Source organism: Dasypus novemcinctus, chromosome 26 (assembly GCF_030445035.2).
Source record: "Dasypus novemcinctus isolate mDasNov1 chromosome 26, mDasNov1.1.hap2, whole genome shotgun sequence".
Classification (NCBI taxonomy): Eukaryota; Metazoa; Chordata; class Mammalia; order Cingulata; family Dasypodidae; genus Dasypus; species Dasypus novemcinctus.
Window position 1 is genome coordinate 4,515,691 of NC_080698.1, and position 27,930 is coordinate 4,543,620.

At 44.9% G+C, this 27,930-nt stretch overlaps 1 protein-coding gene across 2 annotated transcripts in view; it reads right to left on the reverse strand.

The window, feature by feature from the left end:
- The window catches only part of ANO10 (anoctamin 10), a 221,960-nt gene that overhangs the window by 175,519 nt on the left and 18,511 nt on the right, over positions 1–27,930 (reverse strand). Inside the window, exons 1-7 of one of the 2 annotated variants that reach the window (XM_071212007.1) lie at positions 26,430–26,564; positions 26,190–26,342; positions 21,444–21,641; positions 20,545–20,679; positions 3,655–3,774; positions 2,657–3,226; positions 946–1,001 (exon numbers count right to left, since the gene is read on the reverse strand). In XM_071212007.1, coding sequence (XP_071068108.1) covers positions 946–1,001; positions 2,657–3,226; positions 3,655–3,774; positions 20,545–20,679; positions 21,444–21,641; positions 26,190–26,328 — 1,218 coding nt within the window. In that variant the 5' untranslated portion in view covers positions 26,329–26,342; positions 26,430–26,564. Of the gene's footprint in view, positions 1–945; positions 1,002–2,656; positions 3,227–3,654; positions 3,775–20,544; positions 20,680–21,443; positions 21,642–26,189; positions 26,343–26,429; positions 26,565–27,930 lie in introns of those variants that run through there. The other variant, XM_004479272.4, reaches the window with a different exon arrangement.

The window sequence follows — 27,930 nt, forward strand, 5'->3', positions numbered from 1 at the left end:
AAGGCCAGCATTTCCCAATCCCAACCCAGCAAGCCGGGCAGGCGAGCTCCTCCAAGGGCAAACGGGGTCCTGTCAATGCAGGCCAAGCCCCAGCCTGCTCTCAGCTTCGCCTCTACAAGGTGATCTACTTCCAGTAACCCACACACCCTCCTAATTGGTGGGTAGCCTCCTAATTGATCTTTTAAGGACTGGAAAAGCAGATAACAAGCTCCTTAGAATAGTTTTCACAACTGGAACAGAACTCTGAGTGAGGGCCGGACGCCTTCTCCAGGTGAAAAGTGCATGCAAAGTGTTAAATCGATTTCAAATGAACATTCAGAAGACTGAGCACATTTCTTGATTCTCAGCGACCTTCCAGATGGCTGGGGTGACCCTGGAAGATGAGGTGCTTCAGGAAGGTACACCCTTAATGACTGTAAGGACAGTGGGAAGAGGCAGAGGGTGGGGCACCTACAGGGGCAGCAGGAGGGGGCAGGATGCCGCGTGTTGCCTTCCTCCCACCTACCAGCACCTGCCAGGAGTATTTTAGGCTTTGGAAATTTATTTGACAAATTTCTTAAAAAAAAAAAAAAGCTTTTTTAAAAAATGTTCCACCACTAAACAAATTGCTGGTAGAGGCAAGGATTGTTGAAAAGTCAAACTTTGAACTGTTACCAAAAGGAAAAGAATGAAACATGTTTATTTAAAACAGTTTAAATAACTGAAAACTGTAATACTAATTTCTGTATTTTGAAATTGAATACCATGTGTATATTTGTTACTTAAGACTACTGAGCATATATACAGAAACATATTTATTGATCAACGTGCCTATTTTCACAAAATATATTACCTATCTGAAACCTTAAATTAGAAGCAACTCTTCATATTTATATTTCTATATATTAGCTAGTGGGCCTTACTTTCATAATTAAAAAGTGATTTGTATATAAAAACTATACTTACAACTAAGACTTTCAGAATTAGATGATTCTGGTAGGCAGATTCCAATCTGTGATTCTCTAAAATGTTAAAAAGGAAAGGTAATTTGTCTCAGATAAGAAAGCAGAGGGGCCACGAGCAGGCCTCCGTCAGTAAGCGTGCCAAGCTGTCCTCTGAGTACTCCCCGCCACCAAGAGCCACCAAGAGCCCCAGCCAGAGCGGGAGGAAAGCACGTGCACAACACACATTTCCTGGTACTGCAACAGCAGATAGTCTGAAATCATTTCTAGAGTAATACCACTACAGGGGAACCCTGGGCGAGTGCTGGCAAATGATCCCACAGCAGTCACCCCAAAAAAGACCCTGTAAGTTCTAATAGTGTAAAGCTGGCCAGCCCCTCTAATGAGCAGGGCAATAAATGGGAGTTTTCTACACGTGGGACCAGCAAGGACGACCTTAGAGGGGACTTTGAATCTCCATCCTCAAGAGGGAGGGCTGTGAGGACAAGCCTGTTAAAGACACTGACACCCACCCAGGGTTGCTGTCCAGATGGAGATGATACAAAACCTTAGCTCACGTCAGAGCAAGGAAAGTTCCCAATAAATGGTAGCTGCTGCTGCTGTTACTATTGTTATAAAACTAATGAAAATAGTTTAAAACAGTGTTATGGTCTATGAAGAAGAGGCCTATACTTCTTCCTAGGGAATAATATGGCATGTTTGCTGGTTTGAATGAATCAATGGATGAATTAAAGAATGAATGGGGAAGTGGTCGCAGCTCAATTGATAGCATCCGCCTACCATATGGGAGGGTCCAGGGGTCAAACCCAGGGCCTCCTGACCCATGTGGTGAGCTGGCCCACGCACAGAGCTGCTGCGTGCAAGGAGTGATGTGCCACGCAGGGGCGCCCCAGTGTGGGGGAGCCCCATGTGCAAGAAGTATGCCCCGCAAGGAGAGCCACCCTACATGAAAAAAGCACAGCCCGCCCAGGAGTGGTGCCACACACATGGAGAGCTGATGCAGCGAGATGACGAACAAAAAGAGACACAGATTCCCAGTGCTGCTGACAAGAATGCAAACAGACACAGAAGAACACACAGCAAATGGACACAGAGAGCAGACAACTGAGGGGGGAAGAGGAGGGGAAGAGGGCAGAGGGAGAAATAAAATCTTTAAAAAGAGAAAGGATGAATGGTCTATCAGAACTATGTTTAAACTGTAGCCAAGTTCTTTTTTACCAAAGACAGACACATGAAGGTCGGCTTTCACTGAGCCCTGGGTCGGTCCTCAGTGCTCCACATGACCAACCCATCCAGGTACTGAGCATGGTTCATTTGACAGAGCACCCTGGAGACGACGTCAGCCTAGCCTACCCAGCGTAAAATGCTGTATTACATCAGGAGTGCCGGCTCGGGTGCAGATGGGCCTGACCGAGCCTGGCTCCCCCATTTGCTGGTACATGAGAGATTTGGAGAGGGAGGCGGGGAAGTGCGACGCTGTGGCTGAAGTGCTCGCAGGGCGCAGGGGCGCGGGAATGAGCACTCAGTGAAGGAGGCTGTGACAACCACAAGGAGGCCATCGGCGCTCGAAGGGCCCACGGGTTTCGGCTCACATCCTGTGCTAAGCCCAGGGCAGACTTTATCCTCTACACAAGGTAACAGGAATATGAATCGTACGATCTGAGCCAAGTTTCTTACAGGCAGATTAGACAGGGAAGCCATGCGTCAAGTCTTACCCCAGGAAGTCAAAAACTCGGCAGCGTAGCGGTACAGGCGGTTCATGATCTCGATCACAATGGCATAGATGACGCTGGGCACGTACAGGAGGAGACTGGTCCACTCTGAACCGCTGTCCTCGTGCAGCGCCAAGGCCCAGGCCTCCAGGTCGAAGTAAATCATCATGACGTAGAGGGAGAAGTAGAGGCAGAGGCACACGAAGGGCAGCGACACCAGGTAGATGCGCAGCTGCCTCTTGTAGCTGGGGTAGACGGGCTCCTCCCTGCCCGTGACGGCGTTGGTGCCCAGGACGCCGTGGAAGCCCGGCCGCGGCTCCTCGAACTGCCGCTTCATGACCAGCGTGCCCCACCGGTAGGTCATGCTGGCGCAGCCCCGCTTCCACACCTCCAGGATCACCGTGGACCAGACCAGGTTGAAGGAGGCGAAGATCACATACTTGTCGTAGTCCTCCCACACGAACAGATAGTAAGGCAAGCCGATGACGGCCATGGGGATCAAGGCAAAAGTGAAATACTCCAAAAACCCAAAGTAAAGCGCAATCGTTTCCCCAAAGTAGCCTCGGATGCTGTCTAGGGGGGAAGAAAGAAGACCCTAAGTGCAGGTGACCAGGTGAATGCCAGGTCGGTCTCTTCCTGATCTCCTTAAATGAAACCACCTGGCCCCTTATTTCCTCACCGGTACTGGTGGTGCACAGCCCATGCAGGAAAAAGCCCCCGCCTCCCCGGGTCCCAGCCGATCTAAACTGCCCGTGCTGTCGGTGAGCTGAGTGAGAGGCTGTAACACAGTCCATCTAGAATAGTATTAGACATAAAAAAGAAGGCAATCTAACCCATCTTCCTCGAAAGAAACGTTTTCTCCCTTGGCCCTGCTCAGGCAGCTCAGCAGAGCAGTAAACCCCTGCCCAAGGCAGGCGCTGCCTCTGCTGAACCGTGACTTTTCATCAGGAGGTCCTGACTGGCCTTCCCTCTTCTGGAAAGGCTGTGGCACTGACACGTACCTATGGGCTGGTACTTGGGGGTGAACCGAGTATACCAGGTGTGCTCAATCTTCTTCAGGGCTTCGTGATCATGCAGTGGAAACACCTGAACCACAATGCCAGAGGTGAGCAATCTTCTCACTGCAGAGGGCAGAGGGGACAAGCTACATCAGGCAAAGCTCATGAGGCTTCATCCAGGACGATAAAAACCGACCTGAGCACGACAGCAAGGTCGGTGTTATCCTGTCAACCCCAAAGGGGCATATTCTTTGGTTCTTCAGATTGTAAATACTATTATTATTTTCGTGGACAATAAAAGCAATATAAGTCGATGTAAATTTTTAAAACAAACAGAATGTACACATTAGAATGTGAAAGGCCCCTGTTATCTCTCCCTTCTCTCCAAAATATTCGCCTTCAGCTAACATGAGAGTAAAACTGATCACCCACAACTATTCCCATTTTTATCCCTTATTTGGAAATGTACAGGCAGTAGCTAGTGCTTTCTTCCCATAACTATCCTTTCCAATTACTAGATCGAGCTTTTAAACTCTGAACTGACGTAAGGCATCTAAATTGCTATTTTTCTAAGTTGATTTTTTAAGTGGCTCTACTTTACTACAGAAGACAGTTCTATAATAAAGGAGAAACACCTGTATACTTCTAAAAACAGGACTGTTTCTAGACTCAGAATGTAACGCTGCAGGTCCTAAATTACTCGGCTTCTCTTCACCAACAATGCCAAGAGCATGCTCTGGTTTCAGGGTCGAAAAAGAGAAGCCTGTTTTCTGGTTTTTTTCTTAAATCCTTCTCAGGCCAGCCAAGAGCCTGTAACCATCAGAGGAGAGCAGGACGCTGCGCAGGCCTAGTGAAAGAAAGGAGCGATGCCAGGGTCCCTGTCCAGGAGTGCTGGGTGCTCTCCTACCAACGCTGTGGGCGACCCGCGCCAGCCGCGCCCTAACTCAACGGAGGCTGGGAGGAGCCGGCTAGGAGGAGGGCCCTCCGCATTAAATACTGCAACAACACACTAATTCAGCACGCAGAAGTCTTTGACTTCCGGGATGTGTTGACCTCAGTGTGGCCTCTGGGCAGCAGGAGGCTGGACCTGCGCAGGGAGCAGCAGCAGCTGGGGGGCCGAGGGGCCGCCCGCCCACGCCAGCCTCCAGGTGTGACTTCACCAGGGGGCAAACTGCTTGGGAAGGATCCCCGAGTTCTCAAGATACATTATTAGTATATGCCCTGCTGTTTTCACAGACCCTGATTAACATAAAGACTGCAAATATGTATGTGGCAGAACACTGTGTGTGCGCGCGCATATTGTGTAGCAGGCACGGGCACGTGTCAACAACGGCATACGTCTACCGCATGCTATTCACTTGAAATTTACTCCATTCTTCCTACAAGGCCAATTAGAAATTTCAGCCAACAGGCCGTATCTGACCACTCTTAATTTGTATATAGAAAATATTCAGAATAAGTTACCATAAGGTTCTAAAAGAATAACTATAGAACATTGAAGTCGTGTCACATTCCCACCCATCAGAACATGATGATCACCTGAGAGACATTTGAGCTAGAGTTTTAACCTGGCCTGAATCACCTCCCTCAGGATACAACTAATTCAATTAAGAAATTCCTGGCTCCCCTAACTTCTAAAGAAAACCTCCCCCTGGGTTACTTGCGTGAACAGGGACCACCAGGAGCCGGCGGGAGGGTCTTCGCCCGCGGGGAGAGAAGGAGGTGGCGCAAAGGGCCGGCCGCGGACACCGGGGCCCAGGCTGAGTTCTCCACAGTGCCTGGGGAGGTGACGCACAGCTCACAGCACCCTGACTGCCTCCAACGACACTATGTGCCACCTACCTAATCAAAGCTTTCTATCAAAACATTACTTTGGGGCATGCACGTTGATCATCACGGTGTGTAAAATAAAAGCAAAACCCACTCGAGGTCGTGGAGGGCTTCTCCTGCGAGCCGGCTGGCTCCCGTCGGCGGGGGCACACGAGCAGGTTAGAATTCCCTCCCCCAAGAAGGCAGCCCCACACCGACACCACAGCGCCCAAGGGCTAAGAGAGCCCTGCCGTTACTTCCGCTCCCTGCTCCAACGACAATCTAGTATCTGAAGCTACTCTAAAAGCCTTAGGTCTGAAATTTGCACTTCAAAAATAGTTAGTAGTTTACATTATGCATACATAATTCCTTCTTCAACCAAATATGGTATAAATTTAAAATGATATAAAATAGAACATAGCATTTAAGGATCATATTTTCAAAAGCTTAAGGGAAGCGAATGCAGAATTGTAAAATCCAGCCTTGACAGTTTAACATGATTCTCATCTCAGACTGTATAAAAAAAACTTTCAAATGACCATGATTGAGATGATTTTATTGTTCCCATATACAAAGAGGGGGAGAGAGGGAGGGAGGGAGGAAGGGGAGGACAGAGAGAGAAGAGAAAAGAAGCCTGTTTACAAAAGCCTCATTACATCCATGAGGAAGTTATTTCTAGTCTGGCTTCACCAAACTGGCTACTTACACACTCGGAAGAAATCTACTTACACGTTTCCTTCAAGGTTTCCAGTCAGTTATACATTTCTCTCTTTGAAGCTAAACTAGGGGTATTTGGAAAACTGCTGCTCGAGAGCCACGTCTGAAGAGAGCACGTCCACTCTCTCCTCACCCGGCCACCCCGCGGGCCTGCGCCCTGCTCGTCCACTCTGCCCTCGCCCGGCCACCCCACGGGCCTGCGCCCTGCACCCTGCTCATCCACTCTCTCCTCGCCCGGCCACCCCGCAGGTCTGCGCCCTGCATGTTCACTCTGTCCTCGCCCGGCCACCCTGAGGGCCTGCGCCCTGCTCGTCCACTCTGTCCTTGCCCGGCCACCCCACGGGCCTGCGCCCTGCTCATCCACTCTGCCCTCGCCCGGCCACCCCGCAGGTCTGCGCCCTGCATGTTCACTCTGTCCTCGCCCAGCCACCCCATGGGCCTGCACCCTGCTCGTCCACTCTGCCCTTGCCCGGCCACCCCGCGGGCCTGTGCCCTGCTCATCCACTCTGCCCTCGCCCGGCCACCCCGCAGGTCTGCGCCCTGCATGTTCACTCTGTCCTCGCCCGGCCACCCCGAGGGCCTGCGCCCTGCTCGTCCACTCTGCCCTTGCCCGGCCACCCCGCGGGCCTGCGCCCTGCTCATCCACTCTGCCCTCGCCCGGCCACCCCGCAGGTCTGCGCCCTGCATGTTCACTCTGTCCTCGCCCGGCCACCCTGAGGGCCTGCGCCCTGCTCGTCCACTCTGTCCTTGCCCGGCCACCCCACGGGCCTGCGCCCTGCTCATCCACTCTGCCCTCGCCCGGCCACCCCGCAGGTCTGCGCCCTGCATGTTCACTCTGTCCTCGCCCAGCCACCCCATGGGCCTGCGCCCTGCTCGTCCACTCTGCCCTTGCCCGGCCACCCCGCGGGCCTGTGCCCTGCTCATCCACTCTGCCCTCGCCCGGCCACCCCGCAGGTCTGCGCCCTGCATGTTCACTCTGTCCTCGCCCGGCCACCCCGAGGGCCTGCGCCCTGCTCGTCCACTCTGCCCTCGCCCGGCCACCCCGCGGGCCTGCGCCCTGCATGTTCACTCTGTCCTCGCCTGGCCACCCCGCGGGCCTACGCCCATGCAGAAACGCACAGGTGGAGGCAGCGGCTTCCACGCACTGACCGGAAGAAGTAGGTGCTGGCGTTGTTTCATCTGACACGGCACAGCTGTGTCTGAACACACGCCTTCCCACTAAAGATCACGCAAGAGGAGGATGGCATCCACAACTGCGTCAACACAGCATGTGGACCTTCCAGTTACAAATGGTGGCAGAAAGTCACCTCTGCCCTGGTCTTATGACATCTAATTAAAAACAAGGTAAATAAGAAACATAGCAATGGATGTGGCTCAACCAACTGGGCTCCCATCTACCATACAGGAGGGCCAGGGTTCGATGCCCAGGGCCTGCTGGTAAGGGCAAGCTGGCCCACGTGGAGTGCTGGCCCGTGCAGGAATGTGGCCCTGCCCAGGAGAGCTGCCCTGCACAGGAATGCCGGCTGACGTGGAGAGCTGGTGCAGCAACATGACACAACGAGAAACAAGGAGAGAAAATAAGAGATGTAGCAGAACAGGGAGATGAGGAGGCACAAGAGAGTAATCACCTCTCTCCCACTCCAGAAGGTCCCAGGATCAGTTCCCAGAGCCACCTAATGAAGAAACAAGCAGACACAGAACACAGTGAATGGACACAGAGAGCAGACAGCAGGGGAAATGGTGGGTGGGGGGGAGGAGAAATAAATAAAAATAAATCTTTAAAAAAAAAAAAGAAACATAGGAAGAATCGAAAGTTAAGGGGAGAAACTATAAACCCAAATTACAAAAAGGGGCACTGACAATCAGCTCAGGGTGATGGAATAAACCAGGAGCACAGTAACCTCTGCACACTGGGCCGAGCAGGCAGGCAGAGGGCTCTCCTGGGCCAGGGGGACGGCAACCCCCCGTCCTCACCCCAAGTGCAGGCAGAGGAGGATGCACGGTGGACCCCTGCTGGCACGACAGCCAGACGAGGCAGGGGAGGCTAGAGTGGGAAAGGACAGGTCTGCCCTCCTGGAAAGAAGAGCTGGCTGCTAGCCCCCCCGAGGGAGGGCAAGGTGCGCTGCAGCTGGCCGGGCGGCCAAGGCCACAAAACCCCTTCAGGAGCAGCGCCCAAGCGGACTAAGGCGAGCACTGCCAGGCAAACTCCTTCCCAGCTGTCCGCGCTCCGCACAGGAGGCCCCACCCCATCCCCCAGCACACGTGCTTCCTTCCGAGAACAGCCCGTCCAGGAAAAACAGGGGTTCATTAAAAATTTTAACATAATCACAAAGAAACTGGCACAGAACTGTGCAAACATACTGCAAGAAACAAAAATAATTTCAAAAGGTAAAGAAGAAACGGTGGAAGATTAAGGCACCCAGCAATGAAAAACTATGAAATTCTTCATGAAGTTTAAATACATTGAAGAAACCTTTGAGATTAAATTTTGACAAGCTAAGAGAACTAAGGAGAGAGTTCAAAAGAGCAATCTAAGAGAAAAATAAAATTACTATAGATACAAAGTCATAATAAAGGCTACAAAAAGGGTGCTGCAGCCAGAAAAGCGGTAAGCGAGCCTAAGAAAGGAAGAATGGAGGTTGCGGGAACCCCAGGAGGTGTAAGCCCCAGGAGAGCCCACCTGGTAACGAGGGCATCCCTGAAGAGGGAAGAGAAACGAGGCCCAGGGACTGTCCGCAGGTGACCAAGGAAACGCCTCCCGAAACGGAGGCAGCCTTCCGTCTTCACATTTTGTTGAACATACGTCCAACACAAAACGGACACGAAATCAATCAAGACCTACGCAGGCAACTGGAGATACGGACAAACAACATCGGCGAGTGCCTACGTTCAAACTGCCTGGCCCCTCCTCACAAAAGCCACACAACAGCCTCGCTGGGAGCAGGGGAGGCTGCAGGTGCAACCCGCCATCTCCGTCAGGCAATAAAGACCCAAGGTCCAGAAGAGCTCCGGGCCAGACCCCGAGAGGGAGAGCAGGCCCCGCAGGAGCTGCACGGAAGACCTGGCAGAGCAGAGGGGCCCAGCCAAACTCACCGTCCTCCTCCAGGAGAGGGCCCGGCCGGGACGGGGCTCTGGGAGCAGCGGGAGCTGAGGGGATGAGTCGGGGGGGCGCAGCACAGGAGGGGCTCACTCCCGGGGCAACACAGAGGGCAGCCCTGGGAAAGTAACGGGGCGCTGGGAGGCCACAGCCCGCGGTGAAGGAGAGGAAGAAAGTGACGTGTCCTACTGAAGCAAAAGGGTATTAAACACCCCAAGAAGCAGGGCAGCGTTTCATTACATACGTCCACACGGCCCCTTCCTGGAGCAGCGCAGGAGGGGGCCAGCTCGACATGGAGGCCACCGAGACCCCTCACCCCCAGGCTCGGCCGTCAGGAGCTGACCCAGGAACAGCCACTCACACAGTAATGAGAAAAACAAAATTCTACGTCCTTATGAAGACACTAAAAATGAAAAGAAAATAGAAAGTAAGAATAAAACTTTCATCTCATGAAAACACACCAGAAACACGAGCCATGAAAGTGGGGGAGACTACAGTACCACACTCAAATGTAAACTTAAAGTTATTAAACAAGAATTCCAAATATGAAAGAACCCGTCCATCAGAAAAGATCAGGGCCAATAAGAGGTGATAAAAAGGGGAACTGGCAGAACTCAGGAAAGACTCTGACTAAATAAGAAAAAAATCTTCTCAGAAATGAAAACTGAACTGCAAAGTGTCCAGGCAGACCAGGGGTGATAAAGAAAACAGAAAAAGACATAAAATTTAGAAACAGAATGAGTGCAGAAAATTAGACTGCAACAAAGGACATAAAAATGATCAAAAGGAAAGGAGAAGATGTAGAAACAGGTCATGAAGAGCCAACATGGTAAGCTGAGTCCCTGAAGAAAAAAAGCAAAGCAATAAAACAGAACTAATATTTAGACGGTAATAAAAAAAAAAAAACAACCCTGAAATAAAATGACTTGACTGTGCAGCTGAAAGTACAAACTATGTACTTGGAAAATTTTTACCTAAAAAAATCATCTCCAAGCATAGCCTAGTAAAATTATTAGACTTTAAATATTTAGGGGAAAAAAAAATACAAACCTTATGGGCCCTCAGGCTAAAAGACCAAGCCCCCCCCCCCAAAGCAAAGCAAACCATGCCCCATCAGATTGCAACAGCAATGCTTAACTCAAGAAAAGAGGAAACTCTTCAAGAAACTGGAGGAAAGAATATGTGAGCCAAAGGTTTTTACCCAGCCACACTGGGCTCAAGTATTAAAACACAGGTGAAACAGGGAGTGGATGTAGCTCAGTGGTCGAGCACCCACTTCCCATACACGAGGGCCTGGATGCAGTCCCTGGTACCTCCTTAAAAGAAAAACCCACCGAGGAGAAAAAACTGGTTTGAACGTGCAAGAGTCGAGGACTATGCACCATGGGCCCTTTCTAAGAAAGCTAGCGAAGGGTGAGCTTCATCTAAACCAGGGAGACCGGGAGTACCTCGCTGAATGCCTGCGGAGAAGCACTGAACCTATTCACTAGCAGGCCTAAGTCGAGGCAGGGATCTAACAAGGGCAGAAGGGTAGGTGAGCTGGACGCACACACCAAGTGTCCTGACAAAGCGGGAAGCACACCCCCAAGGGCTGTGAGAGACAAGCGTGAGAAGGGGAAAGTGCAGTAAGCTCAGACTGCTCAACCCAAGAGGCCGTACCCCAGGCTGCTCAGCCTGCAGCAGGGGCAGCACGTGAAGTCCCACGGAGTCGGGGCCGTCATCAACTGGGCCCTGGGAAGAACCACCCAGCTTTACCATCTGGAATAACAGCCTGGCTGGGACACGCGCCACTTGCGCTGAGTACCTGCGTGGTCTTAGCAGCAAAGCCAAGAAACGTATGAAACTTTTCCTGGGAAAGGTCTGCTTCCTATTACGACCGTTAGATTCCATCGTTGTTCTTGCCAAACTGCCAAAGAGCTTCTGAAACGTACTTTTAAAGATAGATACGTTTCAGTTGTAAGTAATTTTGAGATGGAATGGAGTTCTTTAAGCTACAAACTCTTAATTCCAAATCCTCCTAAAATTAATGTGCCATGCAAATGCCCATGACAAATACAATAAAGAATTGTCTTTGGTAAATAAATAAATAAATAAATAAGCTCACTGAAGACAAAATATGTTTAAATGCAAAGGCAAATATTAAGAATGGTTATACAATTGACTAAAATTAGATGGAGAAGGAAAGGGAGGGATAAGGAGATTAGAGGTAATTATTACTGCTCACAGTAGAGGACCAAGGGTCATTACATAAAGTTATTTTGATAAGGGTAATAAAAATGCAAATCTGGGAAACGGACTTTGGCCCAGTGGTTAGGGCGTCCGTCTACCATATGGGAGGTCCGTGGTTCAAACCCCGGGCCTCCTTGACCCGTGTGGAGCTGGCCATGCGCAGTGCTGATGCGCGCAAGGAGTGCCGTGCCACGCAAGGGTGTCCCCCGCGTGGGGGAGCCCCACGCGCAAGGAGTGCGCCCGTGAGGAGAGCCGCCCAGCGTGAAAAGAAAGAGCAGCCTGCCCAGGAATGGCGCCGCCCACACTGCCCGTGCCGCTGACGACAACAGAAGCGGACAAAGAAACAAGACGCAGCAAACAGACACCAAGAACAGACAACCAGGGGAGGGGGGGGAATTAAATAAATAAATAAATCTTTAAAAAAAAAAAAAAAAAATGCAAATCTTCCTAAACACCAAGAATTTAAAAAAAACAAAACAGTAAAGCCTAGGCCACACAGTAAAAGACTTCAAGGTAGTCAGAAATAAACTTACAGAAAGATACAGAAAAAAGATCTTTAAATAAACTGAGACCAACTAGGTTGACTGTAGGAATGATACAAATAAGCTGAATTTACTGTTAAAATAAAATATTCTGAGACAGGTCATAAAGCGAAACCTAACTCCATATTTTATTCCACACCCCTAAAACATTATGATTACAAAGGGTAAAAAAAATAATGACAAGTAAAAGTACACCAGGGACACGCAAACAAAAACAAGGCAAGGGAAATGAGATGGTAGAATTCAGGCCAAAACAACAATCCATGAGACAAAGGACGAAACTTCAAATGCCCAAAGACGATAATTCACATGGACAAAGTAACAATTATGAGTACCTATATACAAAATCACACATCAAATACTTTCATTAAGCAGAAACTACGCAAGAGGAAGACACAGAGACAGAGTAACAACAGGAGGCTTTTCTCTCAGTATGGATAAAGACACATGGATTAAACATAAGAGAATACAGACTACTCACACAACATGATCAATAGTTTGGGGAAACTGGAGACTACATTTTTTTTTCATGAAGCTCTCTCCTTGTTTTTTATTTTAAACTTTTATTTTGAAATACTTTCAAACTTACTGAAGAGTTACAAAAAAAATTTTTTAACTCATAAAGACAACTCATCATACATACCCTTACCCCCCTAAAACCCAGATCTACCGATTTTAACCATTTGCCCCATTTGCCCTATCATTCTGTATATCCTTCCCTCCATTCATCTACTTACCAATTCATTCTCTGAACATGTAATACTACCATGTATTACCACATTTCCTAAGAACAAGGATATTCACTTATGTATGCATCTTACAGAGTTATCAAGTTCAAGAAATTTAACATAAACATAAGATAACTAAAAATTTAGAAAATTGTATAGTCTAAAATATAAACCACAATGTAAACACAAATGTTACCTTGTTTGAAAGCTATTGTCTCAATATCTGTATATCAGTTTCAGTAAATATGGTATGAATATGTTAAAAGATTATTGCTGTGGAAGGGAAAAGGTTTTATGTTGGATATGTGGGAGTACTGTATATTGTATATATGAATTACTGTGATCTAAGACTCTTATGAAGATAAGCTTAATAATTAGAAAAAAGAAAAAAAAAAGATAGGATGTAGAATTTTTCCAAATTAATATGTATTCTATATGTAACCTTTAAGCTCATCGCTATATTCCATTTTACTATTAAGGGAACCTGGCAATATATTGGGCTTCACTTTTCAGGAAGTTTTGGATCACAGAGAGGTTCAACAAGGGCAGCAGAGGAATACTAGTGTGGGATGTTATTGACAGGGTCACATGGTTGGCAGGGAGTTCTACAGGGCATATATCCAGGGTACATAAAAATGTTTGGATATTTTCATAGTGGAAACAAAAACAACAACTGAGGGAGTGCTGAGATTCTAACCAGGGGAGCTCTATCACAGTCCCTAAAGGAACAGCAACAATCCCCCAAGTGCAATGGCAAAGACCAAAAAAGAATGAAGATCCAACAATGAGCCCCTGATACTAATGGCTACGCTTGTGAGCCTGTGCACCTGAAATAAGAACAAGGCCTAGAGCAGCACTGTGCCTAGGAGTTATCTCCTGAGAGCCTCCGTGTTGCTCAAATGCGGCCAGTCTCGTAGCCAAGGGATCAATACCACATACCAGCTGATGATGTAACTAGAAAATGACCTTGAATAAAAGGGTCAACTTGGACCAGCAGAATATCTCTGTCTACATATAATAACAGCAGTTAAAAATGCTTTTTGACCTAAATTAAGGGGGAAATGGAAAGGACAAATGAGTTTAAATGGCTATGAGTCTCTAAAAAAGAGCCAGGAGGTTATCAGAGGGGTTGCCCTTATGCACACCTGAGCAGAGTCCCAGAGACAGATAAAGTAGACACAACCCCAGGTATTGGTTCTTCTGAGGACTACAGAGACTCACAGGTTTTATGTCATGGCAGATGGAGTTCAGTGCCATGTCAGTTGGCCCTTCTTTGGAGTGGGTATTTCTGTGTGATGGAGCTGGACTCAGGTGTGATCTCTTTTCACAAGCCTTTCCTGTTACTTTACCAGAATTGTAGTTAGTGCTGGGGTTTAAGAAATACCCAGGGGATCTGAATCTCTGGACTGACCATGTGATAGCCAGGCCCTGAGCCTCAACAGACTTCAGCTCCTACACTCTGGTTTATTGGACTTACCCCACTCAGCTAACAAGGAGTTGAAGAATGTCAACCACCACACCATGGAGCCAAGAGTGCCTACAATTGAAAGCAAGAGGACTGCATCCAGCATCCATGCAGAATCTAAGCCCCCTCTTGACATAGATGTGGAATGGACACAACCAATCCAAGGTCCACAGGACAGAGGAATAGAATATGGATTAGAGTGGACTTACTGATATTATATTCATGAACTATTGTGGTTAGTAATCGCAGAAAATGTGGCATTGGTGTGGAAAAAGTGGCCATGGTGGCTGCTGGGTGTGGGGAATGGGAGGAAGAGATGAGATGTGGAGGTGTTTTTGGGACCTGGAGTTGTCCTGGGTGGTGCTGCAGGGACAATTACCGGACATTGTAGGTCCTCCCATGGCCCACTGGATGGAACATGGGAGAGTGTGGGCTATGATGTGGACCATTGACCATGAGATGCAGCAATGCTCAGAGATGTATTCACCAAATGCAATGAATGTGTCATGATGATGGAGGAGAATGTTTCTATGGCGGGAGTAGTAGGGTGAGGGGGTGGGGGGTACATGGGGACCTCATATTTTTTAATGTAATATTTTAAAAAATAAATTTAAAAAAATAAAAATTAAAAAAAAAAGAAATTTAACATATCCCATCCAAGACCATGCATTGCCTTTAAGTGTCACTGTCTCCTTAGCTACTCTTTTTTCATTTTTATTGTGGGAACATGCATACAACATAACTTTCCCATCACTCCCAAACATACCTTCAATGGTATTAATTGCATTCACAATAACTGCAGTGCCCTCCACCTTCTACTACTGAAAACTTCCCGGCTTGTCTAAGAGAAACACTACACACATTCTGCATGAATCCCCTACCCCCATTCCTGGCAACTTGTACTCTAATTTCTGTCTCTATGAGCTTCCATAGTCTCCAATATTTTCTTTGTAATTACCATTGAGCTTAAATTTAACATCCTAAATCTTTAATAATCTCATTTGCTTTGATACACAAACTATGTTCCTCTACTCACTCCTTCATCCCCCCACCTTTATGTAGTTCTTGTCACAAATTACGTTTGTACACTATGAGTCCAAAACCACTCATTTATCATTACATTTTATGCCTTTGCCTGTGAGATTCTTTACAAAGTAAAGAGTGGAGTTACAAATCAAAAACACAATAGTACTGACATATAGCCCTGCCATAACCTTTACCAGATCTTGATCTCACCATATGGCTTTGAACTAGTGCCTACTGTCCTTTCCTTTCACCCTGAGGAACTTTTTAGCATCTCTCATAGGGCTGGTTAGTGGTGATGAGCTCCCTCCCCATTTGTTTATCTGATAATCTTTTAATCTCTCCCTCATTTTTGAAAAAGTTTTCCCAGATACAGAATTCTTGGTTGGCAGTTTTATGCTTTCAGGCCTTGAAATGTTATCCCACTACCTTCTTGCCTCTACCATTTCCAATGAGAAACCACCACTTGATCTTATGGGGGCTCCCTTGCATGTGACATGTTGCTTCTCTCTTGTGACTTGCAGAATTTCTTCTATCGCTGTCATTCAACTGTTTGCTTATAATATGTCGCAGCATGGGACTATTTGGGTTTATCCTGTTTGGAGTTCATTGAGTGTCTTAGATGTATATATTTATGTCTTTTCATTAAATTTGGGAATTTTCAGTCATTACTTCTTTGAATACTCTCTCTGTCCTGTTCTCTTTGTTCCCCTTCTGGGACTCTCACAGTGCAGATGTTGGTACATTTGATGGTGTGCCACAGGTTCCCCAGGCTCTGTTCACTTTTCTGCATTCTTTCTTCCTTTTGTTCCTTAGAGTGAATGACTGCAATTGTCTTATCTTCAAGTTCACTGATTCTTTCTTCTGTCAGCTCCAATCCGCTACTGACTCCCTCAAGGGAATTTTTAATTTCTGTTACTGTGGACCTCAGCTCTGTTTGGTTCCTTTTCATGATTTCCTCCTCTCTGTTGTTATGCTCGTACTATTCATCTGTTGTTTTCCTGACTTCCTTTATATCTCTGTCCATGTTTTCCTTTAGATCTTTGAGTATATTTAGGACCTTTCATTTTTTGGGTAATATCCCAGGTCTGTTCCTCCTTACTGACGGATTCTAATGCTTTAATTTTCTCCTTTGCCTGTGTCATCATTTCCTATCTCTTTGTATGTTTTGTAAGTTTGTAGAAACCTGGACATTTTTTAGACTATGAGTCATCTATTTCATAAGATTGTATCCAGGTAGTGTTATGACAGGACTTTCACTGAATACCAGAAACTAACCAAAAAATAAAAATAAAATAAAATTTAAAAAAAAGAAAATACCTTTCCCAGTCCTTGCAGGTTGACCGATGAGTGCACTCCTCCACAGTTTATCCATACAATGAGTTTAGAGAATAGCTCTAAGCCAAATCTTAGGGGCCTCCCGGTTCTCCTTGCACATGCATCTAGTCTTGGACATACACTTGTGGCCCAGGGAATTCCTGTTTATACTGATACAGAAGTCCCCTTTCTCTAGGAAACAGTTTCCTCATGGTCCGAGGCCTTACACTGCATGTCCGACAGCCAGGAATCCCTTGCCTCAAGCAGCATGCATTCACTGCTCAATCACAGCATTCTGTAGGGGAGCACTAGGGGCTGCCTTCTAATGCCAGGCAAGCTCTGGGATGGCACGTCTGTGCAGCCACCACAAGACAACTGGGTGACATACATGCTCCAAGGATATGCATGAGAGTTACTCTGTTCCCTCTGGAACTAGGACCAGGGATTTGCATCAGGACCAGGCGCCAGCTCCCTGCCGTGCAGGTGCAAGGTGGGGGAGGGGCCAACCAGGGCGACACCAGGTCCGACCACCACTAAGTAGCCTTTTTCTTGACTCAGCATTCACCCTAACACTGTATTCCTTTAACTGTTTTCTGGAGAAAGCTGTTTCTGTCAGTCTTGCTGATTGTTCCCAGATTCTGTGGGGGATGGAGCCCTGCAGCACCTCACTCTGCCACCTTGATCTGTGTCTCTCCAAAATACACGTCTTTTTAAACACTTACAGAACATTCATGAAAAATGGCTATCTCTTAGGCCACAAATAAAATTTCAATACATTCCATAAAAGAGCAATACACACATTTTCTATGAAACAATGTAAAAGAAAACTAGAATACCAAAATCATAAGACAAGGCCCATTAGCCAAGAAATTATAAAACTTAGTATTAAGTAACTCTTAAATTGAAGGGTAAAACCAAAATGAAAGTGTGGGTTTTCTACAGATCAGATATTTCAGGGACACCTAAACCAATGGTCAAAGAAAATAAAGTGTCCTAACTCTGTTTAACAATAAAAACAAAAGAATGCTCCTAAGTGAACTGAATAACCCAACATATAAACTTACGAAATGAGGGCAAAGCATATCGGAAAAAAGCAGAATAATAAAGATGTAAGCAGGAATGAGTTTAAAAAAAAAAAGTACAGGGAAACAGACTACCACATGGTGCTCAACTGACAGAGCATCCGCCTACCACATGGGAGGTCCAGGGTTCAAACCCAGGGCCTCCTGACCTGTGTGGTGAGCTGGCTCACGCGCAGTGCTAACATGCGCTAGGAGTGCTGTGCCACGCAGGGATGTCCCTGGCGTAAGGGAGCCCCACACAAAGGGAGTGCACCCCACAAGGGGAACCACCCTGCACGAAAAGAGTGCAGCCTGCCCGGGAGTGGCACTGCACACACGGAGAGCTGACGCAGCAAGATGATGGAACAAAAAGAGACACAGATTCCTGGTGCCGCTGACAAGAATGCAAGCGGACACAGAAGAACACACAGCGAATGGACACAGAGAACAACAACAGGGGCGGGGGGGAAGGGGAGAGAAATAAACAAATAAATAATATCTTTTTAAAAAATAAAAAATAAAACTATTGCCATAGCTTATTATATTAATAAGGTCAGAGGTAAAAAAAAAATATGATAGATAGTCTTCACAGATACTGAAAAAGCATTTGACAAAATTTATGGTCACAAAAAAATTCTTCATAAGGTATGAGAAATAGATTTTTTTCTAAACATGATGAAAATTAAGTCAACAGCCAGCATCATATTGAATACTCGAACACTAGAGCATTCCCTTTATAAACTAAAGCCATCCCTGTAGAAGGTGATTTGGAAATATCTACACACACACACAAAGCATCTAACTTTGATCTGTCAATTTCACTCATGGGGATTTACTGATGGATACAAATGCACATGAATTTCCCACTGCAGCACTGTTTATAACGAAAAAAAAAAGGAGAAAAGAAATAATGGAATATACTATATAGCACAGAAAGGCAATGGGTTAGACCTAATGGGCTAACCTGGAATGATGATCAAAAATACATTGTTAAAAAATCAAGGTCCAAAATGGTATGTACAATATACTCCACATTTATTTATGTGTTAAAGATATCACAAAGGTTATATAATAAAGAGAGGGAAGGGGAACTTGGGCTAAGAAAAAGGCAACTTTTCACCATCTAAATTTTTGTACTGTTTGAATTTTTACCGTACGCATGCATTATTTTTTCAATTTGCAAAAACTAATAGAAAATATATGTGAAAACTGCAAAATGCTTGGAGGAAGTATTTTTCTGCCATCTGTTACGTAACTTGAAAAGAGTAATTTAAATGGCAAATACTACAGGCCCTGTTCTCAGCATCCTAAATGCATTTAAGAATCGACTAGAATAAATGCTACATGTCACTAAAAAAAAAAGATTTTTATATAAAAAAGTGACAATAAACATTTTATAGAGGAACAACGAGGAAACAATCGCAGAAAATCAGAATGCAGAAAAATAAGACAAAGGCCTACTCTCTACAAGTCAATGTCATGAGGGAAAAAACATGTGAACAAGAAACTGCTCTGTATTGAGAAACTTAAGAGACAAAGCAAACAAAATATGTTATCCTGGACTGGAGCCCAGATTGAACAATCCAGCCCTAAAATATATGTGGTGACAACTGGGGAACTCTGAATATAGACTGATATTGGGCAAAAGACTGGAAGGAAGTGCTGCAATGGTCAGACTATTAACAGGAAACCAGACTAGGGCACACAGACACCTTGTGTCGAGAGGTTTATCATCCAGCAAAAATGCTCTGAGGCCTTGAAGACTGTTGCCACTACCTCAGTGTATTAGTCAGCCACAGGGCGCTAAGGCAAAATACCAGAAATCGGTTTGCTTTATAAAAAGTAATTATTTGGGGTAGAAGCTTATAGTCACAAGGCCATAAAGCATAAGTTACTTCCCTCACCAAAGTCTGTTGCCACTCATTGCAGCAATATGGCTGCCATGTCTGCTAGGGTTCAGGCTTCCTGGGGTCCTCTCTTCCCAGGCTTCATTTCTGCTCAACTCCTCTGTTTTCTACACAGGGTCAGCTGTAGTTTGAGGCTCTAGGTTTTACCTCTCCCCACAAGGTTGGCTGTAGACTATGAGGCTCTCTAGGCTTTGCCTCTCTCAAGGCCAGCTGTAGACTACCAGAACAGCTTGTTTCTTCTCTCTTTCCTCATGACCAAACTCCTGTGTGCTTCCTTCCCGGGGCTCCAGCTCAAGACAGCATCAAAAAACTCCAACTCTGTCCTTTGCCATGTCTTTTATCTGTGAGTACCCACCCACCAAGGGGCGGGGACTCAACACCCTACTGATGTGGCCAATTCAAAGCCCTGATCATAATTTAATCACACCCAGGTACAGACCAGTTTACAAACATAATCCAGTATCTATTTTTTGAATTCATGAACCATATCGAACTGCTACACTAGGTTTGAGACAAATTTGGAATTACAAGTTGTAGTAAACAGATAAAACAAAAGCTGCAGCCTGCTAAGCTGCACTCAGGTATCATGCCACTTGATGAGTCTTCTTCAGCTCTTCTGCTGGCATGTTTGGCTCCAAGAAAAGCCCACGTCTCCCCTTTTCTATTCCCTCCACAGAATTTCATTATAGTACATTGTGCAGGCATAAAGTAAAGTTTTATATGTATACGTTCATGCTGAATTTTAAGCTGACTGTATGCTATGAGACCTTGATAAATAAGTATTAATAGTAAACCATAGAAAACACATTCATTTAAAGGTACAATGCAATGAAGCTCAAAAGGCAAGGATACATTCATGAAAAAATAAGTTATTGCAAAGTTATGGAAGGTTTTCAGTCAGAGAATAAATAAAACCTCCTCAATTGACTTGTGTCTACTAGGAGGAAAGAATCCAACTGGAATGTGTCCTCATGAAACTGGCTGCCATGATCACTTACGTAACGATTTTCCTGGATACAACTTTGCCTGCGGGTAACCAGGAATCATTTTTTCATCTCTAGCTCTAAGATTTTCAAGTTCATGCTTGATAATGAATTGACATTCAGCCATTGTAAGGAAATCATCACTGTTATCTAAAATAAAGCAAAAAAAAAAAAAAGAAATTCAGTTATTTTCTCAGTAATAAGGTGGGGGGAAAATTAGGTAATAAAACTTAAATTACATGGGATTATGGAAATCATGCTATAGAATAAACAATTAATATAAGTAGTAATCAAAGTATAAAATTGGTAAATACAACATAGAGTTCCTTATTTTATGGGAATAAAAAAATTCAGTGTGCATTCATATAATACATTCATCATTGTAATCGTTATTTCCTGAAGTGATACAAACATCCAAAAAGCAGTGTTGCTTGATCTCATTTAGTACCAATAAGCAGAAGGCAATATATTCCTTAATTCTAATTGTTAACAAGGATGGAATTCAAGAAGTTAGCCACCCCCCCAATTATGAAACCCAGGCCATTCCTTCTAGAGTCAAACATCCTTTCCACAAACAAAGGAGGAGAATGTCTGATAAGAAAACACTGTAGCTTTTTAACAGGTGAATTTTAAATGAGGTGAATTTCACCTTGATCATTTATTCCCGAAGGTATAAAATCCAGAGTGCAATCATATCCTGTCATTCCAATCAAGGGAGCAGAATCAAGTCGATTCTGAAGCCAAACTCCTATCTTGATATCACAACCACTCCGGCTTTCCTTGTAGTTCCTTCAAGGAACTCCTCTTCTGGAACCCCCGTTCCAGGGGCCAGAACAGAACCAGTTAACACCACACGCACAGGCTCCAGAAAACTCAGGGAAGGGGGATCCCAGGAAGCACAGGCGGGGACCTACCGCTGAAGCCCCTGAAGCTGCGCCGCGTCTGGTAGGTGAAGGCCCTCATGCTGCTGTCGCTGCACTCCTTGACCAAGCCCACTGCTTCCGCCCCCAGCAGCAAGTTTATCTGGGAGGCGCCGACGAGATATAAGTTCTGGTTTTCTAATGTTTCTTTGGCATATTTATTTAACAAGGGTCGAAACAAGAGCTGGGCACCTTCAAAAAATGAATAAGCACCATTTTAGAGAGAGGCATATGTAATAACTTCAAAAATGAGAACTTTCTGACTAAATATTACATTCCTATGTTGGAAGGAAAAGAAATTATATTAAATTTAAATCTATCTCCCAAATAAAACAGTTTAGTAAACTGGGGATAGCAGTTCTTTATGTTAATAGCCTTATTAATTACATGCAAAAACTGGAAAATGCAGTAATAAATGGCTTGCCAGTTTTCAAATCAGAAGTAGATGTGACTTAAGAAACCAAAACTTATTAGCTCTATGTATAAAAGAGCACTGAGTAAAAGTACAGAGCAAAAAGATCCAGTTTCTTAAGATAAAAGTAGTAAACCAAAATTTTAGAAATTAATCTGAAGTAAAATATTCCAGTCAGGGAAAAGAGACAAATGTACTATGATTACATTAGACTATAACAAATTCTGTGAACATTAAATACTAAATAATAAAAAGCAGTGTAATTTTTAAATGCTTTTTCCCACAAATATCTACAATTAGGTATGATATTTTTCTTAAATAGGTTCCCAAAAGGTTAAGTAGTTGTTATGTTCGATACTGTATATATAATTATTTTTTAAAGATTATGGAGAAAAACAATTTTTTTGTAATTTTTTATTTCTGCCTCTAGTGAGCTTTTAAAGGTACATTTATTTCTTTACAATTGACCATCTAGGGAGAGTTAAAAGGAATTATGAAAATTTTAATCAGATGGCAACAGGATAATGAGCAGAGTTTATATTTCACTTACCAAATGGACTAGTATTTTAAAATGAAATATTATGACACTAAGATTTTGGTAATTTACCATATAGGTATAAAAGGTTTTAATAAAAATAGAAGATACCTTCAGTTCACAGAAAAGAAAACACAAGAGGCTCTTCTACATGGACTCGTACTGAGACAACGCCAAGCAGATCGGCACGTTACGCTCCTTCACTGCTCGGAGGCCGAGCGCTCGGCTCGGGGGCCCTTCCCAGAGTCTGCGGACAGGCGACCGGCCCCTGGGCTGCCCCCGCTGCCCCAGGCACTGGCGGAGCAGGGCGGATGGAGGGACCGGGTTCCTGGAGCTGAGGCGCCCTCGTGGTGTGGGGCTGCCAGGCCTGCGGCCTCCCTGCCCCTCCTGCTCCCCCGCTCTCCCCACAGACTCCCTCAGGAGACCTCCATCTTGGCGCCTCTTGCTTAGAAGACCCCAACTGGCAAGTGAGAACGTGAGGAGAAGCCCTCTCGGAGGACGGAGGACGTGGGGAAGGACTGACACGGCCTTTGTGAAGAGGCATCTGTCAGTACCTTTGCTCTGAAAAAAAAAGCCCTTCCGCCTCCCTCCCCCACTCACCTTCCAGAGGCAAAGCCTTTCAAACTGCCCCAGGAATTCCTTTGCTATCTGCACTCATGTCGTCAAATAAAATGCTTAGAGAGCAATTTCTTGATTTTTTCGTTTTCAGGCCTTGGAAGATGAGGATGTAGCTCTTTTCAACCCTCCGTCGCCGTTTCCATCCACCAGTGTCCACCAGTCGCGCCACCAGAGTGGCCCAATAGGATTATATCGCCCCTCGGGTCTCCTCACTAGCCCGGGGCTCACACTGACCTGTGCTGTCTACAGCCGAGCCTCGCCAGGCCACGGCCGCCTTCCCTGCACTCCCTTTTCCAAAAGGTGATAACTGTCCTGCTTTACCATTTGCACGTTTTCTATGTACTTAGGGATAACTCAACTCCCTCCCCCCACCCAGTTCTCTGCCAACGTTCTCCACCCCCACCCACACACTGACCGGGAGGGAGCCCGCCAGCCCGCCTCAGAGAAACTCCTCTCCTCACTCGACCCTCACACCTGTTGGCAGGATTTCTGGGTACAGGATTCTAGATTGAAACCATTTGCCTTCAGAATCTTGAAGAGACTGCACAATCGCCTTCCAGTTTCTAATGTTTCTGTTAAGAAGCCTAATCCTTTATGTGACCTGTTTTCTTTTCTCTGAAGTACGCAGTATGGGGTTCTCCAACGATCCAGAGCTGCAGGATGCTCCCCAGCGCTGGGTGCCGGCTGGCTCCTTCCACTCCGGAGAAGCATGGCATCAGTCTGGAGTTCTTCAAGGATTTCTTCCTCTCCTTTTTCTCTGCTCCCTTTCTAGGCTCCTTGTATACAGACAAATACCTCCTGGACTAGTCCTCTAATTTCCTTGTTTTTTTCCTTCTTATGTTCTGGTTCTTTAACTTTTTGCTCTGCTTTCTGGGAGTTTTCATCAACATTATCTTCTAGCCCTTTTATTGAGTTTATCAAATTTGCTTTCATGTTTTCACTGTTTAAGAGCTGCTTTTTTCACTGTTTAAGAGCTGCTATAAAAGAATTACTTTTATAACATTGAATTATTGATGCATAGATGTTAAATCTTAACTCTGAGGATTGGGACTTTTTCTCTTCTGGATTTCTTCTGCTGCATAATTTGTCACTCTAGCTGTTTGATCGTTTAGTTTTAGCTTTCTCATTCATGTTAAAGATTTCCCACTGCTGTTTGCTGATCTTTCATCGGATGCTCATGTTCAAGAAAAAGGCTCTAAAAGGCTAAACAGAAGCACTGAGCACGTAGATGTTGCTCATCAAAGATGGTCTTTAATGCCAGGTCATTTCCTTGAGCAGCCCCTGATTTCTGAACCTTTAGTTATTTTGTCTTGATTTCCCAGAGAAAAGTTGCTCAGTTTCCTTCCTGGACGGTTTGAGTCTGGTTGCTAGCACTGGGATGCTGAACTAGGGATAAGATTGGGGGTGGATGGGGGTGGGCCTCAGTTATTACCCTATTCTCAGAACAGCAGGGTACAGACACCTTCCCTGTCAGAGAGCCCCAAGGCCTAAAGCATGCACCTGATTTTTTGCAGAGAAGGCGTCTGCTGGGGTGGTGGACTATGGAAGGGATTCAGGGACCTCATGATTTCTTAAATAGATCTCAGCTAAACCTTTGCTTTTTCTTGGTGCCACTTTTTGCCACCTCCAAACGTGCCCAGTGTCTCTAATTCCTGGGTGTTTAGGGACATTCTGCAGTGTAAACCATATTTCATCCAAGCTTCCTCCTCTGCCAGATTAAGATTTGGCTTTCTCCAGTCTGAGAAGTCAATTACTATTTATCCATCTGTATTTTTTTTACATATATATTTTTTTCACTTTATTTATTTATCCCCCCCACCCCTTTGTTGTTTGCACTGGCTGTCTGCTCTCAGCTCTCCACAGCATGGGCCAGCTTGCCTTCACTAGGAGGCCCTGGGCACCGAACCCTGGACCTCCCATACGGTAGACGGGAGCCCAATCGCTTGAGCCACAGCCGCCTCCCTCCATCTGTATTTTAACGTCCAAACTTTTGTTGCTGTTATATCTTCTCTTTTCTTATTTGTCAATGTGGGCTTATGCCTTTTTTTTTTAAGCCCTTTTATTGTCATCTTAATAGGGATTTGGAGGAAAGTCAAACTGACATGAGTGCTAAATTTACTTCCTTTACCAGGAAGATTCAGAACGTGTGGGAAAGTTCTCTGATGAGCTTCCATGCAGTGTAGGAAGACTCCCATCCTTGTGGGTCCCTTCTGAAGCCACATAATCAGCAGAAATGAAGGCTGGGAAAACCCTGCTCTCACTCGAAGGCACTGCCGATGTTCACACATCGCAGCGTTCTCGAGAAGGGGCTCACACCATCGAAACAACTAGCTTGGATTTCAGTTACAGAGAGTCTTGGTTTTAAGTTTCCTCTGGATCAATGGTTTGAAATAAGTTGAAGATTCCATTTGACTCAAAGTTTTATTTCTAAGAAACAACTTCAGGTTTCAGTCAAAACTGTTTTAAATAGCGTTGATTTAAGTTTGATCCAACGTTTAGCGGCTTAGTGCAGGCTAAGGTGTAGTTTCTCAAGCGCTTGTTCGTGCAATATGCCCTCCACCTTCCCACCCAGCTCAGGACCCCTGCAGCCCCTCCAGAGAGCTAAACTTGACTTACACGGGTCAGCCCTCAGTGCCCCAAAAGCTTCACCAAAGTGTCATCTCACTCTTCCCTTCACTGCTACACTTCAACTCACAATCCATGTGTAAGAATCATACACTGCTTTGTGAAAGCTCTTCTATTAACTTTTTTCCATTATTTAAATTTCCAGCCTCCCGACCCTGACAGTAACATCCTTGCAGGCAGAGGCTGTATTTATCCTTCTCTTAGCACCAAAAAAGACACAAAGCACACATGCAAAATAGATACTTGTTCATTCACCTGACAAATATTTATTGAGCTCCACACTAATAACTACTTTACACCAAGCAATGTGCTTGGCACAGAGTTTAGAGCTGTGAACAAAGTCACTCACGCTGCTTACAGTCTTAAAGGGACTTACACTCCAATGATGACTTAAGACCTCTTTTCAAGTCCTAGATAAGTAATAAAGAGCAAAGAAGAGGATGTTAATAAGCAAAATATATCAATGAAAAAAAAAGTAAACCATATGTCCCCAGTGACACTTTGTAGTCACTAAGCATGACCAAGTCTGAGTAGCATTTATTTTACTCACCTCCATCTTTCTTTTCTGCAATAATTCTGTTTTTCAGCCATTCTTTGGTTTCTTCTTTGACATCCTGCGCAAGCTCTATGACTACCAAAGGCGTGAAAGGAGTCTCCTGAGTATCCGGAGCTGACACGGTCACTTTCATCTTTGCCAAAGTTGCTGAACAGTAAAGTAAAAAGCAAAATGGGTTACTATGGAAAAGAGAAATACCCTCTAGCCTGTGTTTACACTGTCTCCTAATCGCACCTAAATCTGGCTTCCAAGATAAAGAAAGTGTCTCCTGATCCAGACGGGCAGTACGACCGTAGAGAGGTCAAGGCGGGTTCCAAGCACACGTGCAGCCAGGTCCTCCTGTAACTGTCTATAATGAGAAGCTTAAAACTAAAGAAAACAAAAGGTCATCAGAGATGCTCTCATTTCTACATGTTTTTTCCTACAAAATGAAATCTTAATTCAGCTATCATACAAGTCTTTTCAAAGAGGAGCTAGGACAAAGTTCAAGGTAAAATGATAAAGTAAAACCACATTACAGAATCTTCTGGCTGAAACCAAACTTACCAAACAAATATTAATAACAAAAACAAAGAAAAAATACTCAGCAGTCAAAAAGAAAACCTCAAAGCACAAAGAAAAGAGAGAAATGTCCCAGAGTCTGTACCACAAAGCTTGCTCACCTCCTGGCCACAGAGTCGGGCTGAAAAAGTAAGTCATTTACCAAAAAGGGGGTGTAAATCAAGCTGGCCTCAGGGTACTCCACAGAAATAAGCGGTGCAGAAGCAATGCCTACAAAGTCCTGAGAGAAAGAAAACATGACCAAAGACTCTTATTCACAGCCAAATTACATTCAAACACAGGTGGAAGAGATGAACAGAGAATGCCACACGTGTAAGTGTAATTTCTTTCACAGCAGTTATTAATACTTTAAAATTGTAACTTAAGAAATACAAGATTAAGGATACTGGAGAGAATTATAAATACAGTCACTAGAAGAACCAGAAAGTGAAATAGGCTTTCCAAATTTCCAGAAGGAAAACATACACACATTCAAAATAATACAAAGTAAGGCAGGTGACATACAAAGACAGAAAATAAAGAAAGTATTTGAAATAGAAAAATAAAAGAGCAGAATTAAGATCAACCACATCTGCTATAACAATAAATGTAAATGGAGTAAGCCCATTTATTAAAATAGACTCTCAAATTAAGTGGCAAAGCACCCAACCAAAATATTCTTTTTAAAGGTGAGAGTGGGAAGAAAATTTGCTTCTTTCTAGAAAGTAACATGTTTTCTATTATTAAACAATGATAAACATTTAGTACATGGAATTTTTCTTTTACCCTTGACTAAGAGGATTCTTAGAAGTAAGTTTCATGCTAATGCAATAGTTTTGTGCCCTTAATCTAGGGCACTGGTTCTTAATCTGTGGTGAGTATTGCTGATGCTATTGATTTTTTAACAATAGTTCACCTGTCCCCTCTATTTCCATTTTCCAATGTAAAAAGAACTCAAAAGAAAAAAATAACATTTAGAAATTATAAATTTATACTTGAAAATTATCAAAGATAAAAATCTAAAGACATCTACTAATATTTTAATTAATAGTAATTACTGAAAGTCATGACCAACTGAAGACGACACTGATGAACCGGTAACAAAGAATCCCTCCTGAAAATTCAGAGAATCCTAACCATCTAAATACACCTGTCTGCAGATGAATCTTCACAATATTGTCAGGTACCGAATAGC